General features: G+C 28.5%; 1 protein-coding gene across 1 annotated transcript in view; it reads right to left on the minus strand.

Annotated features, from left to right (window-relative positions):
* The window catches only part of LOC108686325 (cardioacceleratory peptide receptor-like), a 75,924-nt gene extending 59,647 nt beyond the window's left edge, over positions 1–16,277 (minus strand). The window contains exon 1 of the mRNA XM_018191585.1: positions 15,791–16,277. Within this exon, the coding sequence (XP_018047074.1) occupies positions 15,791–15,976 (186 nt within the window). The 5' untranslated portion in view covers positions 15,977–16,277. The remainder of the gene's footprint in view (positions 1–15,790) is intronic.
* Between the last annotated feature and the right edge of the window lie 211 nt (positions 16,278–16,488).

Below are 16,488 nucleotides of genomic sequence, written 5' to 3' on the forward strand. Positions count from 1 at the left end.
TTGGCAGATGTATCGCCGAAGTTGGTATTAAATTTTTATGTTCATTATAAATTCAAAATTACAATTTTGTACGTAGACAACTAAAAATTTAATAATACATTGTCAAATATGGTCAAGTTACAATTGCATTGAATAATACTGTTCAATAATCGATTTTACCTCAGCTAATAAAATTAAAAAATCTAACGTTTTGTTTAACAGCTGTAACTTTTGTACTTGGAAAATCAATATGTTTGTTTCACAATTTCGTATGTGTCTAAAAGGCAACAATATTGCGAGTCCAAAGTTAAATCAATTTCAATATTTTATGATTTATCTAAGATTTATTATTTACAAACAGTAATTAAAAAAAATATTTTATTTTTTAAGTTTATCTTCAACGGAAGTTCCTTGTACATTATATGACAAAATTTAAAAATATGGTTACAATTTAAGCTCGAGTCATTTTGGTGCCTTTATACTCTAGATCGTGGTTTCCAAAGGGAATATGGTATTTTCCTATCATGTATTTCAAACTTGTTCGAATAAGCTCGCGTTGTCGAGTGTTTCTCCCCAAAGGTCAAAACTATTCAAGTTAGGAAAAGAGTGAAAAGTCGTCGATACCTACAGTTTTCCGGTATTACATTTTTTGATCTTCTGATATCTGAGCCGTTATTTTCTAAAAATCTAGAAAGCCTATCAGCACAAATGCATAAAGGAGCGATCGTAACTGGCAGTAACGTCTATCGTATCGACCGTTATGATTATTACAGATGTGATATGGAAACGATTATGTCACATGGTAACACGGTAATGACCAAATCATGTGTTCGATGGTGCATGTAACCCGCTGTTCGATAGGATAACCCAGAAGCGTCATGCTGTGTTTAATGATATGTGCATTCAGAGAGAAAATATGATCATTAAAAGTCTTCTACTAGCTTAATGTCTTCTGTTTGCTTTCTAATCTTTATTCAATTTTACGTTAGTAAGGTTGTTGATCTCCAGCTTTCTGAGGCAAATTTTTCTTTGTATTTTTTTAAGTATCTTGTCAACGCTCTCTGTAGTACTTACCAAGAGTTGCTATTATCGTCGTTTGTAAAAAACGATATAAAATTTTGAAAACTTATAGAATGCTCTTATTTAATACTTTGCTGAGAAAAGTAAAGTTAAGGTTTAATACAGCAAGAATGGGGCACTAAAACTTTTCTTCAGAAAAACTTGAAGAAACCAATAATTTTTGAGTTATATGCGACTGAATGAAAATAAATGACTTTCTTCAAGAATGGAACTTTTGAAACGCGAGAAAAAAGTAAAAAAGTATTTTTTTATTTTATTTCAAAAAGACTTTAAAGAAGTAACTTAATAATTTTATTGTTAAATATTTTCATGTAAGACCAACTCCTTCAAAAGTCAATGACTTTGATATGTGTTTAAAGTCATGATTCTAAATAACTTTAAAAGATTTTAGCTGTCGCTTGTTATTTATTAAATATTTTAATAAATAACATATAAATTATCAATAAAACATTTATTGGACACATTATTGTATTTCCGACATGCATGCTTTGTAGCTCCACATACGTATATAAATCTTTGCCTTACTAAATAAATGAGTCTACAATATACTAAAAATAATGATATCAAAGAGATAGACTCCTATGCAAGGTAGAATGTATCATGTATCAAAAGCAAAGCCACAGCGTATGTCGCTATCAGTAATAAATTTATTTATTTATTGCTGACTAGTCGTTTAATTACAATGCAATTTAATATCTAATTGTTCAGTATTATTTTTTAAATTAAAAGTTATTAATGTGATAGACAAAGAGAGGGGCAGAGCCCCTCCCCCTGCAATTCTCCTCTCGTTTATACTACATACTGGGGAAATTGCGCCAATTTCGCTAAACATTCCGGTCTTTTTAAAATTGTCTATCTGAAACACAGCCGTATGACATACTAAGTGAGACTAGAAATGTCGAATAAGAATACATAATGAATTTGATCTTAAAAATGAAAATAGGAGAGTAAACTCCATGATGAATATTTATAAATATATAGCACATATCATGTATTTTTTTTTAAGTACACACAACGTTAGAAAATTATGTTCCATAAAATAGAAAATGACTTTTTGACTGTTACTTAGGATCTTAACAACATATTCAAGATCATCGACTTTTGGTAGGATTCACCGTACATGAATATTAACCATTTTATTTATTAAAATATTTTTATTTTAAAAAAATCGAAATTTTTGTAATTAAATTAAAAATTAAAATTTCTTAGAAAGATCGAAGGTCTATAAAAGTTTTATGTGCAAAAAGCATTAACATAAAAAAGCTCTTGGTTGCATGAAAATATTTTCAATTGCGACTCCAGTATTTCTCGCGAGAGATCGAGATCAATTAGTCAATATAGTTGATTTATGATACTCCATGGTAGTTTGTGAAAATTATCGTCAGCTAATTATCATTTAGACGGGTTTATTGGGTTTGGTAATCTGTGATTAAACGGCTAAAGAGCTATAAATTATAACAGTGCAATAGAATTAGACTATTTCGATTGACATTTATGTCATGTTTGTAGATATAAGCGATTCCGATTGAACGATACATGAAATTATTACATATATCTCTCAGAGAGAGTTAATAAATATGCTAACTATTGGGTTTGTTAATTAAGCAATGATAGCGTTATTTATCTAATTTCAATATAATTAATATAATATAATGTGTTAATTAGCTATTAAATACATTTATTTTGTATTTATTTCAATCAATAATTATTGGGTTGTCCAGAAAGTTCGTGCCGATTTTGAAGGAAAATTGAAACGCAGAAGATTTAAATTTTTAATTTCATTTATTAAATTTATTAAATTTCATTTATTAAATTTAAATCTTTTGCGGCACGAACTTTCCGGAAAATCCAATACATATAATATATCTATATACATATAAGTAATCAAATGCAGCGCTTGGAGATTTTATTTTAAGATTAAATGATAATAGTTGCTTCGAAGCTAATACTAATGAAGACATTATCATCGAGTTACGGTAAATAAATTAATTAATGAAATAATAATTGTTACTTTGAAGCCAACAATGATAAGACATTATTTAGCCACGGATTAATTATAATAAATGAATTGATAAAATGAATTGATAACAAGACCATTGAAAACAAACTAATGTAATTAAATAATTGTAATAAAGTGTTATAATAAATTAAACTGCAATAATACATTAATTAAAAAAAGATCTTAATGATATTAAATGTAAATATAATATTTTCAAAAACAATAATTTATAACAGCTACATAAATTTAATGCATTATTTGGCATGTTTTCTATTTGGTTTTCTTCTTCTTTTTCTAGAATGTAACTTATCGAGAATGCTATTTAAAAAACAAAATATACATGTCTATCAAATATTATAAATGGATATAGCTCGGTATATCTTAGAATTTAAATACTTTTTCACAAATCATAAAATAACTCAATCATTTTCTATTAGAAATAGCACGCATTTGTATGATATTCTTTTATATTTCTAAATTGAAAATGTACTCTTCTTTCTCTCTCTCTCTCTCTCTCTCTCTCTCTCTCTCTCTCTCTCTCTCTCTCTCTCTCTCTCATTCAATCTTTTCTCATCATGCTTTTTTTATTGTTAGAAGTAAAGCAAATCGGAGTATAAATCTTCAATTATAACTACGAACTATATCGTAAAATTTAATTATTCAAATATAATCATCATAAAATTGAGTTTAATCTTTTCAACGCTAATTGTATTATGAATTATCATAAAGTAAAATAAGATGAAACCGGGTATATTATTTATATTATGCGAATTCTCTAGCGAAGATGCAATATATATTTATAGAGAGAAAAATATGCAGTGAAATTTATCGAAAAAGTTTTCAATCACTTATGATTTAAGGCATCAAGTAAACTGATTGAGATGAATATAATTTGTTAAAATAATTTATTGCGAAAATTCTGATTAATTATCATTCACCTTCACCACAGCATACGTAACAATTATCATTTGAGGAAATGTGGCATCATTCGAATATTTAATTAATCTCCAAGTGATTATCTCAATAATTAGCTCGACTAGTTCATGCTTGCGGAAAAGGAGGAGTTAATTAAAAAAGTTACGGCGGGTAAATGAAGAAACAACAAGTAATGGACGATGTATTGATGATAATTTTTAACTTTTAAATAAAATTGTAATTTAGATTTTAAAAAGTTTATTTAATACATTTTGAATACTTTAATGACCTATTAAATTTACATATAATCGCAAAAAAATATGTCGATATGTGGCACAAAAATTGTGCATTATTAATATGATTTTATGCTTATAAAAATATTTACAAATTTTTTAATTTATAATTTTCTTTTTTATAATTTTAAAATATGATTTTTCAGTGCAATGTGTATCTTTTTATTTCGACATTTCGACTTTATTCGACTATGAATTAACGCCTTAACTTATAATTTCACAACTTCTTAAATTGAGATGTTTTATTCAAACGTTATATTTTAGTGCTTTAGTACTTTAAGATTACAATAGCAAAAACGACGTGCATTATTGCGTGTATATTTTATTTTTTTCTTGTCTTAAAATATCAATGTGACAGTTTATTCATGAATAATACATACTTATATACGTATGTAAGCGATAAAAAAATTAGTATTGCACGTGGCTTATATTACTGCAATGAACTTTATTCATTGTCAAATGCTTTGACTTTTTATTTTTGTCATTCAAAAAACAACATTCAAAATGTAAAAAAAAGTTCTTGTACAGTTAAATGACGGCAGATTATACATAATACTTTTTTATTACAATAGAACGTTAATAAATAATTTCTACTAAACTGATAAATCTTAAAACAATGTAGAATGTTTTATCAAAATGTATTAAAATATCAGACAGATTATTTTATTATGAATATATAGAAATTAGTAAAAACTGTGGATTAGTTTTTAAAAGATTCATGTGATTCATGAATAATATATTTTTAATATTATATGTTAAAAATATTTCTTTTATTAAATCGTTTTTAAATAAAAATTAGTATTTTCGTCTTTTTAATTTATATTTAATTATGTGGAAATTAATATAATGAACAAAAGAGAGGTTCGTTAAAAGTCTTACAGTTACATGAAAAAATATCTTTATACTTCAAATAAGAGTGATGCAGTATCTATACTTTTTGGCTTTACACTTTATTATATTATACATAAGTAATAGTATTTTTCATTCCACTTTTTATTAATTTAATAATTTTTTATTTTAAAAATATAATATGTCTGTCTATGCTAATATGTCTGTAACATTTAATTTATTAATTACTTATTGGAAATGTCAGAATATCATAAAATATAGAGGCATATTAAAAATTAAAAGAAGTTGAAAATTGATATTAATTAATAGGAGTTATTAATAGGAGTTACTTAATTACATGTTAAGAGTGATATGCTGTGAAAATAATGAAATCCTATGCAAACGGCGTATTTCAATGAGATTAGAGATATAGAGGAACAGAACTAATCTCAACGACTTACATCGCCTCATAATATTTAATTAAAAGACAGCACCTGGGTTGTAATTAATTTCGCCATTTTCTACTCAGCAAAGAGACTGTCGAATAAAAAAACATGAAAACGGAATGGCAAGTGCATCGTCAGAATAGGATAATTAACTATGTATAGTCGCGGTTTAAACGGATCGTGTAAACTGCAAATGGATAAAAGCAGTAAACACTACATCCACATTGTTTCGATTTAATTTCAAAAACTTTATTGATACTATCTCTATGTACGAGAATGAAAAAAACTGCACTTTGTGCTGATGCAATAGAACTTTTAATCTACGAACTCTGCCATTAACAATTAACAAAGCACAATCATTAAACGAGTAAAGAATTTTATACATTTTCTTTTAAAAAAAATTTTGGCTGTGTAATATCAGCCAAAAAAATTTTTTAAACTAAAAAAGCCAATATCAACTAAACATTTTGATCATAAATACATCATGCAATAAAAATAAAAACAATTTAAGTTATATGTTTATTAGCGCAAGAACCATACTTTGTTACAGTTTTAGATAAATAACTTTTAAAAGAGTAAATGGATCCAAATAAATGTTCATACAAATATTTATTAAACTTTTATTAGTATATATAAAAAATTTGATTTAATTCGAAATACTATTACTTCATTAAATGCACAAATAAAAAAATTTTATTTTTTAGTTCGATTTTACATGAAAATTAAGGCAAACAAAAACCTAATTAAACTAATAAAGAAATTAAATTTTTTACAGATACTTGTAATAATATAGAACAATTTATATTTATAAAATTTTTATATTTTGCTTTGAAATGTGATACATACATCTTTGATATATTATTATAAATAATATACAAAAGAATATTTTGTATGTTTGAGAGCATATTTAGCGATAAGACGTTGACAAACTCTATTTTATGCCAAGTAAACTCAACAAACAATATTAACAATATTATATTTTAGTTTACTTGGCATAAAATACTTTAATTCAACAATTGCAAGAAAATTGTGTCTAAAATCAGTTTTACTGAATTAAAAGCAAGATTGATTTTCTTCTTTTGGACGCACTTACTTTCGCAAAGATTTTTTTCACTTTGATCGCTCTGACGAAAAACGAATGATCAATCCTCAAAGAGTTGTATAAATTATAACTTTGCCATCTCGGATTTATCAAATACTCGTTGCGAAAGAGATGGAGTGTATAAACGATCTATACAGCAGAGAAACGCCTCTTTACCCTGCCGTGAAGTACGGCCGTGGAAATAACTTTCTTCGCGGGGCGGAGATACGTGCCAAGTACGTCTACCATAAAATTTATCAAGGGAACGAATCGTGCGCTCTAATGGGAACATGATTTTTACGAGGCTCTTTTTCACGAAGCACGGCCCGCGCGCAACTTGTTACACGCCCATTCCGCCTGTAATTACGACGAGCGGTCACGGAATGTCACATGGGGGGTAGTTTTTTGTCTGTTGCATCATTTAAGAAGAAATTTCACTTATACGTTCCTATGTTAAACGCAAGAGTCATTGGTCGACCATTCTTTTTCGTGTGGTCGAATGAGAAACGGCGCTCTTAAGCACGCTTGCTGGAAGAGAAACTTCAATTTTAAATACGTCCACGGAATTTTAAAATATGTCCACGGAAAAAGAGGCCGATTTTATCTTTGGAATGATAACATCGAATAATTGCCAGTTCACTTACGCCGTATGTATACCATATATGGCGCGTACTAAAGAACGTTAATTTTCTTAATTGTCTTTCAAATGTACGATTATTTAAGTTGTAATTGTTCGAAACAAAATTGAGGTAACATTTTAGAATACATTGGAAATGCATTCACATTTTAACGGATATTCTGCCTTTAAATAAAAATTCCGGTATTAAATACAGAAAAAAAGGAAGCTAAAGGGTTCAAAACATTTAATCATTTCTTGCATAAAGTTTATTTTTAATTATTAAATAGAATTATTACATAGAAGAAAAATTTTGCTGAAGTATCTAAAAATTGTGCTAAATACACATCTAAAAATAATTTTGTTATAGACTATCAAAATAATTACGTTTAAACATTGATGACAAAATGCTACAAAAAATTTTAACGTTTTAGCAATCAGCATTTTAAATAATTATTTTGAGTCAAACAAAATTATTTTCAGATATGTATCTGCATAGCTAAATTTTTAGATATTAAGCTAAACCGTTCTTTCCGTGTGTAAACGGAATTGTTGAAATTTGCAAATGCTCAGAATCGTACACAAAAAAAAACAATGTTCTATTAACGGTATTAGTCTAATTAGGAAATAATCTTATTAATGCAATATATCATGCTTTTATTTTAATAAAACAAGTATTTATTCACAAAACTATGAATTTAAAAAAACAAAAATTATGAATAAAAAATAAAACGGTTTTACTGAAGTATATAAAAATACTGGATAGATTTAAAAATTTGTTAATATTTTATATCAAAATAATTATGTAGAAGGCATAAACTGAGGCATAACATTGTATCGTTAATGATTTACATTCTACATTCTAGGTATATATTCTACTGTATCCCATCGTCGCGAAAGAATTGACTTTCGTTAAATTATATCGAATTCAAAACTACAACATATTACTACTTGGAAGGAACCATTTTGTTAAAGTATTTAAAAATTTTGTTAGGTACTGATCTAAAATTAATTTTGTTAAATTATTAAAATAATTATGTAGAATGCTCAAACTAATTCCTAAAAAACTTTTTGCAGCATTGCTCATTATGCTTGAGTTTTCTACATAATTATTAATAATCCAACAAAATTATTTTTAGATTGATTTAGATTGATTTCTACCTCTTTAGTTATTTCAACGAAATTGTTCTTTCCATGTTTCATTAATATCGTTAATGAATTAACAAAACATTTTTTTTATTAAAGATTTAATAATTTAAGATAATATTATTTTTTACATGTGCGTGTCACAAATGCTATTAAGTTCCTTGTTTTGTCTGATTTTTCGTGGAAACTAATTTAATCAATTCAATTTCAATTAATGAATTCATTTCGTAGAAATGAACGAATTGAAGGGTCGCGACAACTAATCGCTGCCGGAACATCATCGACCAGGATGTTTATGATAAGAACAATTTTACGAGAGACAGGACTTTCTTGTAAGAGCTCTTTTGCCTCCATATTGTATATCTGTATCACTGTTATTACGTCGAACGAGAGTATTTTTCTGCGAAGTAATTTCAAGGGCTAATTTGTCGCTTTCTCTTAGGTCCGCAAAATCGAATCGCGCATCTCGCAACGCTCTGTGATGAATCTGAGATTAAGTTGTATCTCAAGTTATTACACATTTTTTATGCGCGGCCTCCTCGCATTTTCGTGCTTGTATCTTGTATCGCCATAGCCGAATCGGCCGCCCGCCGTCGCAAAAAGTATGCATAATAGCTCGTAAAGTTCAATCAGACTCGCAGAAGATGCCTGGCCTTTATGAGCAAACGGAGTTACGGCGAGAAAACTTTCGTTCGCGTCATAATCGTCGATTATCGTGCGAAAGCGGAAAATCGCGTTCTTCGTAATTCGAGTGGATAATTACTTTTTGTCACATCAATATGAAGAGAATACATGGAAAAACCAATTTTACTGAAATATTTAAGTACATATAGATTTGAAAATAATTTTTTTTAAGAATTAAATAATTATCGACTAACTGATTATAATAATCAAATAATTATGAATAAGGTACTCAAGCATGATAAGCAATATTTCAAAAATATTGACATTCTAGCAATCACATCGCCCTAGTGAAAATAAAATCGGAGCATAAGTCTAACGTAAGGGGAAAGTGGTAGAAGTGTAAACAAAGTTCTAGGAAGCGAAAAGTGAAACAACAAAACGTAAAAAATACATAAACATTTCTTTTGCGTTTTGTTATCTCAGTTTTTCTCCTAGAAGCTTTGTTTATTCTTCTGTCACTTTCCTCTTACACTCGATTTACTCTTCAATCTTTATTTTCATTCAGGATACAAATCCAAGTGTATAATAAGTTTTCATATATGTGTTGTTTCATTTTTCATGTAAAAATAATATACTATACTACATATATAAAAATGGATTTACATACGTAAATCTGTACAATAAAAAAAATGTACTGGTTGTACAAATTAATAAGACTGGTTATATAAACAAAACGAATTCTGGTCAGTTCGAAGAATCGTAATTGAATTTTTAGTTATTTCGATTAAAATATTTAATAGATTTACTATAAGTGTCTAATTTGTAATTTTATAATTGAATCTATCAGAATTTCAATTAATGCAACAAAATTTTTTTCTAGTGTAGAATAATGTTATATTTACAAGGAAAAATAATAAAGAAAAATAATATACTGCATATAGAAAGGATTTACATATGTAAACATATAGCATAGTGTTTTTACACGAAAAACTGTATCATAATCATATATATATATGAAAACACTTATTATACACTTGGATTTGCAGATTGAGCGATCTATATAATTATTTTGATGATCTAAAATTATTTTCAGATTGTATTTAGTTAAATTTTTAGATACTTCAATGCAAAATCGTTTTTTCTATTCGCAAATCATTTCGCGCTCGATTATTGTTAATTTAATGGAGGGAGAGTTATCAATTAGAAGATTGATTCAAAATTTGTTAATTCTATATTTGTTTGTTGTTAAAAGATGCATGATCAATCATAAACAATTTGATAAAACAACATTAGTAAAAGCAATGTTAGTTAATGTTCGGTAAAGTTGTTGAAGAATGTACGAAGAATAGCTTCAATGGAATAGGTATTGTTTCGCAACAGTAGTATACAGATGCGTTGAAATAAGCTTAACTGACGCAGCTGCATGCAAACAATACAGCTTATACTGTAATGTAGTTAAATTCGTACACGTTCGTACGAGAAACTGGATAGGCGTAAATTGGATAACCATCGAGACAACGTTGAGAGAATCCACGGTATGTTCTGTCTATCGCACACTGTAAGTTCTTTGATCAATTTAGATCGATTCTCTTGGCATTTAAATATCTTCATTTTCTCACATTTAAATGTCTAATAATCAAAAACTCAGTCCTGTTTAAAAAAAATTAAAAACGACAATATGTTTACAAGAGTGAAATTTAAAAAATTGAATAAAGATTCTTATTAAAGCAAAATTAAAATAAATCTTTGCGCTCACACACACAAACACACACACAATACACAAACTCATCCTGTATGTGCAGAGTTTCAATCATTATTCGTGAAGAACTGACGTATCAAGTAAAAATTTTCATTCATTCGGGAAAATTTCATTTTCACTCGGAAAATTTCAACTTTTCAACTTGTCAATGAATCTGTAAATAAAATTGAAAAGGGAAAAGATAAGAATGAGCTGATACTAATTATCTCGCATCGTCCTCATTATGTCAATTATCTCGCGTGGAAAATGTCATAGGCAACTCTTGGAAAAGAAAAAGAAAAAAAGATCGTTTTCGCTGCCTCGGACGCTCTGTGGCAGCTTAATTTTATCGGACGCCTTTCCAGCATCGCGTCAACGAACTCCCTCTTCTCCTCCCCCCCCCCTCTCACCCTTCTTTTTCTCTCTGCCAAGTTCTTTTTCTTTTCGACTCGAGACGCATTCCTAGTAAAAATAAGCGAGTTTCTCCGACGTGGTTTCTGCAATCGCGAAAGAAGGAACCTTCGTCACCACCGCCGCCACCACCGCCGTCGGCTCGTCGTCGTCGTCATGCTTTCATTGCACCGGCTTCATGATGCGTCCGACATACGCAACTGCGCAACGTAGGAGAGATGAATAACGAGATACCGACGCGAGAAAAATCTCATGTATAAAACCACTGTGATCACATAGAAAGCATAATTCTTTTTTTACAAGCAACTCAAAGATAATAGAAAATATCCAAAATATCTAAAATTTTTTTTTAAATATTGAGTTTTTTTTAGATTTGGCATAATAATCTTAAACTAGATAAGAAAAGCATTAACTGCGATTAAAGTTGTAGATGTTGAAATAATAATTCTATATATAATTAATTTAAAATGCACTTACTTTATATGACTACATGCCGATTACTTTTGAACTTGCAACACAATTGAGCTAAAATAATAATAATTTCATAAATTATATCTATTTAATCGTTGATTGGAGGAACTATTATTGGGATAAATCTTTACTGAGATAATATTTTTCACAATAATAATAATAATTTGATCTTCAAATCGACAATCAAATTTAATTTGTGAGATTATTATTTTAATTTACTATTATTATTATTTTATATAATATATTTTGATTACGTGTGCAAGTAATCCGAAAGTAATTGGCGCTCAGTTATCTGAAGTAGTAGGGAAAATGGAAAGATCAAATCAGTCTCTACATGTCTGAATCTAATCAAAAAATCATCTTCTAAAGAAATCTTCTGTAACTTCAGCTAAGCCAGTATGGATTACGAAATTTCCCATATATATGAGACGCGAAATTTGAATTCGCGCGACCTGTTGGTTACAAGTCCACTCTCATATGGAGCTACGCAACATCCCATCTATATCTGAAATAGATGTGTCCCAAGCAGAACAACAAGTCACGATGAACGTCAAAATGAATCAGAAATGATAGAAAAATAACTTTTAGTGATCATTTTGAAATCATTTTGATGTCATTTTGATATCATAATGACTTGTTGTTCTGCTTGGGATGTATTGGAAATAATACAGAGTTATTATTCCATATATACAACTTTGATTTTAGTTAAAACTTTCTCTTATTTAATTATCTTAATTAATTTTATTCAATATAGCAATCTTGTTTCAAACTTAATAATACTTAATTCGTCCTCTTTTGGTGAGCTTATTTTTATTTCTGACGAAAATTCGTACCTGTGTTTCTGTCGTTAGTATAATTTTATCTTTTCTGTTTACCTTCGCTTTATAGATTAAATGACTACTCAATGCTAAGTTGTAAACGGAAGCTTTTATCTAATACGATTGCTAGCAATAAAATATTATATATGGTGATCGAATTTTACATCTTGTATAAATCTTTGTTACAGCACGAAATATTTTTGTGACTCAATTATGACTCATCTGTCTGTAAACATGTAAATCGAAATAAAAATTCACATTGTGATAATAAAAGATAAATTCCTCGCATATCTGTCATTAGGGATAGTTTTGTCGTATAATTCAAAATAATATATGTATGTATACGAAGGAGAAAAAAACATTTCTCTGTCTATTTCTTTTTCTTCGCTTTTATATGGTATGTAGCACAAATATAGAATAAGTTCTTGAATTGTGCAACTAAAAAACGAACAATAGCTGTCACGGGTTATGTTGTAAGAGCATGAGTTCTATATTTTTCCGATTTAAATTTATTTCAATAACAAAACACATAATCTATAAATGACAATAATACTGCGTAATTATTTTCCTCAGAGAATGACTAATTTACACTTATTTGGGTTCAGCAAATTCCCAGATCCAAGCTCAAATACACTGCAGACTCGCATACATTTGCACATCATGATACATTCATAATTAATGTTAATTTTCTGGAAATAACAAATATTTACAGGAAGCAACGTACAATCTAATTTTAAAATATTGAGAAAATGAAAATCAAAATATGAAAATTAAAAATACAGGCTCCACGTATATGTTAAATGTATATTATAAATGGCATAATAAAATATAAAGCTCTCAGGTTTTGTTCGTATGTCTCTTAATTAAAAAAAATTTCTACTGAAGTTATTTTGATTAGAAGACTGATCGCTCTTGATTAGATAGATAGCCACTAGCTGGCGTTTGTTCAATTCTCTCCTTTCTAAAAGCGACAATGTGTCGCTCCAAGTAATATTTCGTTGCTAAATTAACAGGCAAGGAAGAAATTATATGTATAATTACCGATCATTTAATTTAATCCAAAATTGTATTAAATGTGTTCCAAATTGCATTAAATATACATTTTGTATAAAAATGGGAATTATATATTAATAAATATATATTAATAATTATATATTATAAATCTATTCTATGCAATTTTATAACGCATAATTTTCATTTTATGAGTGGCTTTAAAATATTATTTTCGATGTTTACGATTATTTACATGATATTTTCTCTTTTTTCTTTTTGCTTTTTTGCTCACAGTTGTAACTGGAAAATGTAGACAAGCGTATTGCATAATGATAAATTGCATAATAATTTGAATTGTATTGCGAAACATTCTGCGCTTTATGCAAGCGCTTTTGTCCGATAATTAAAAATAATATGTTTCATCCAATATTCTCGTTGTTGATTTATCACATGCGTGAAGGAAGCCTTGCGTGTATTAACGGTCTATAAATATGAAAATTAAAAAGAAGAAAGAAAAACACTCGATATTCATGTGAGATAGTGTGCTACAAGGATACATGCAAAAATAAGCAGTTTCAAACTTTATCAGGATTTCCATCATGTTTCTTAAAAAGAATCTAAAATTACGCGTTCTTATCATACTCTTTTTCTGCGCAAATTCTAGCACGTGCAAAAAAAAAGGAACTATGTAAAAGCCAAGTTCTGTATGAATTCGTTATGCGAACGCGATGCTGGTAAGTGAAAAAAATTATTCGTGAATATTCTGAATAGAATACGTAATGGAACGTACACAGTAGTGTTCAAAATTCAATTTTTTTACAAGTAATTTCCTAGAACCCGTCTTGGCATAGTTTGCGTTTGAGTTTAAACGCACTCCAGATTGAAAAAGGAGATGCTTTCGTGCAAAATCATATTAGAACACTTATACTAGTTAGTAGTTAAGAACGATTTAGCTAGAAGCAAAGGTGTGATTGCGAATACACACAATCGTATTTTATTATGCAGTCTGTCGGCCTTGCAATTCAAATCATTTGATAGCATTCTCTTATAAAATGAATGTAATATCTTTGTTTACTTGGAATAAACAAAATGTAATAAGTTCATCGAAATTCACATATAAAAAATTATCTTTATTGCAATAAAAAAGAATGTTCATATGTCGAATAATTCCATTGCATTAACATATATCTTAAATATTTTATAAAAGATTATAATTTAAAATTTAAATTTTATATTAATATTTTATATGTATTTTATATATATATATTGTATATATATGTATATATATATACATATACAATATATATATATCGGATGTCTGGCGAGACTCTAGCAATAATTCACAGGAAAGTAGATGGAATTAAATTGAATCGAAAAGTCTTCTACAATTTTCGAAATAATTAACAAGATATTAATTATACTAAAGATACTAAATCGTTGAATATTGATTTTCAATAATTTTTTATTCAAATACTATCAACTTTACAGAAAAACAGCAAGAGACAAAAATTATTTTTTTTTTCTTATAAAGTTCTGAGAATTTTTTCTGAATTTTTTATCAACTTTTTAATACTGTGTTGTCTTATTAGTAACTATTGTATGTACTACTATTGTATATTTACCAACATAAGAAAATATAGTATTAAAAAATTTTGAAAAAATTCTGAAAAAATTTTCAGAACTTTATGAGAAGAGAACTAACAATTTTTGTCTCTTGCTATTTTTCTATAAATTTAATAGTATTTGAGTAAAAAATTATTAAAAACCAATATTTAACGATATTTAGTAATTAATATCTTTTTCTTAATTATTGCGAAAATTGCAAAATGGTACAAGAGTTTTTAGTTAGACTTAGTTTAGTCCCATCTACTTTCCTGTGAATTATTGCTAGCGTCTCGCCAGATATCCTGTATATACACTAAAAATTGTAGATATATAAAATTATAGATATATAGTATAATCATGTATAAAGTTAATAACAAATCTAAAACTGTTTTTTTTCCATTGCAGCAAAAAAGGTAATAAATCAAATAAATGACAAAATAAAAATGATATTTTAGGAATTCAAATCTTATTGTTAAATTAAAAAATAACGCAAAGAAATTAAATAAAGGCTGAAATATTAATAACTGTTTTATTCAAATGATTTATATATGATATATATAGTATTTTAAAATTCTGAAGAATAATATATATTTTAGACTCTAAAGATTTCCAAATTTTTGTCATACAAATATTGCGCGATGGATTAAAAAATGGCTGCTCCAGAAATTACATACTATGTACAATTTGTAACCTTTCCTGTCACGAAAAATGCAAAAAATAAAGTCGAAAATATGAAATTCTACTCACCTCGTAGAAGTAAAATGAGTCAATCTTCTCCGTCGTATTGACATCTGGCAGCGATGTGACGTTGATATAATCCGGTATAAGGTAGAACTCGTCGGTGATGTTCCTTAATTTTTCGACGCGCTTCAGATTGAAACCGGCCGTCAGATTCCAGTCGTCGGTCCGCACTCGGTTCGCGTTCCCGGACATGATCGTTCCAATCGACAATATCCACACGATCCGCCGCTCAGGTTTTTGCTCCACGAATTTCTCGTGAAAGGGTCATCATGTCATCGGTTGAATGTTGACCGATCTCGTGTTTGAGGAGACAATTCTCGCAATAACTTGAGTTTAACTTCTGTTAGTTATCCTGCGACACGAAGCATTTAGCAGAGTGCAGGAAGGTCCATGATGTCTTGCTTCTGAACTTCCATGATTCACTCGTTGCGCTAGGAATATTTGAAGGAGTAATTGAACGACTCAGTCCGAGCATGTTCAAAACGGGAAGAAATACGAGTGTATTTCTGCACGGATATCATCATTGCACATAATGTGCTGGTTAGACGAGAATTATGATCTTTCAGACAGCACGAGATTGAATATCACTTGTTTATGATTGCGTTCACTGATATTGAGTTCTTAAGAAAACAGTTCATTTCCTTCTGCATGAAGAATGCATCCAATAATCGTCCAAGTGAGCCGCAACTTTATCTGCTTGTAAA

Source organism: Atta colombica, unplaced genomic scaffold, assembly GCF_001594045.1.
Source record: "Atta colombica isolate Treedump-2 unplaced genomic scaffold, Acol1.0 scaffold175, whole genome shotgun sequence".
NCBI classification, from domain to species: Eukaryota; Metazoa; Arthropoda; class Insecta; order Hymenoptera; family Formicidae; genus Atta; species Atta colombica.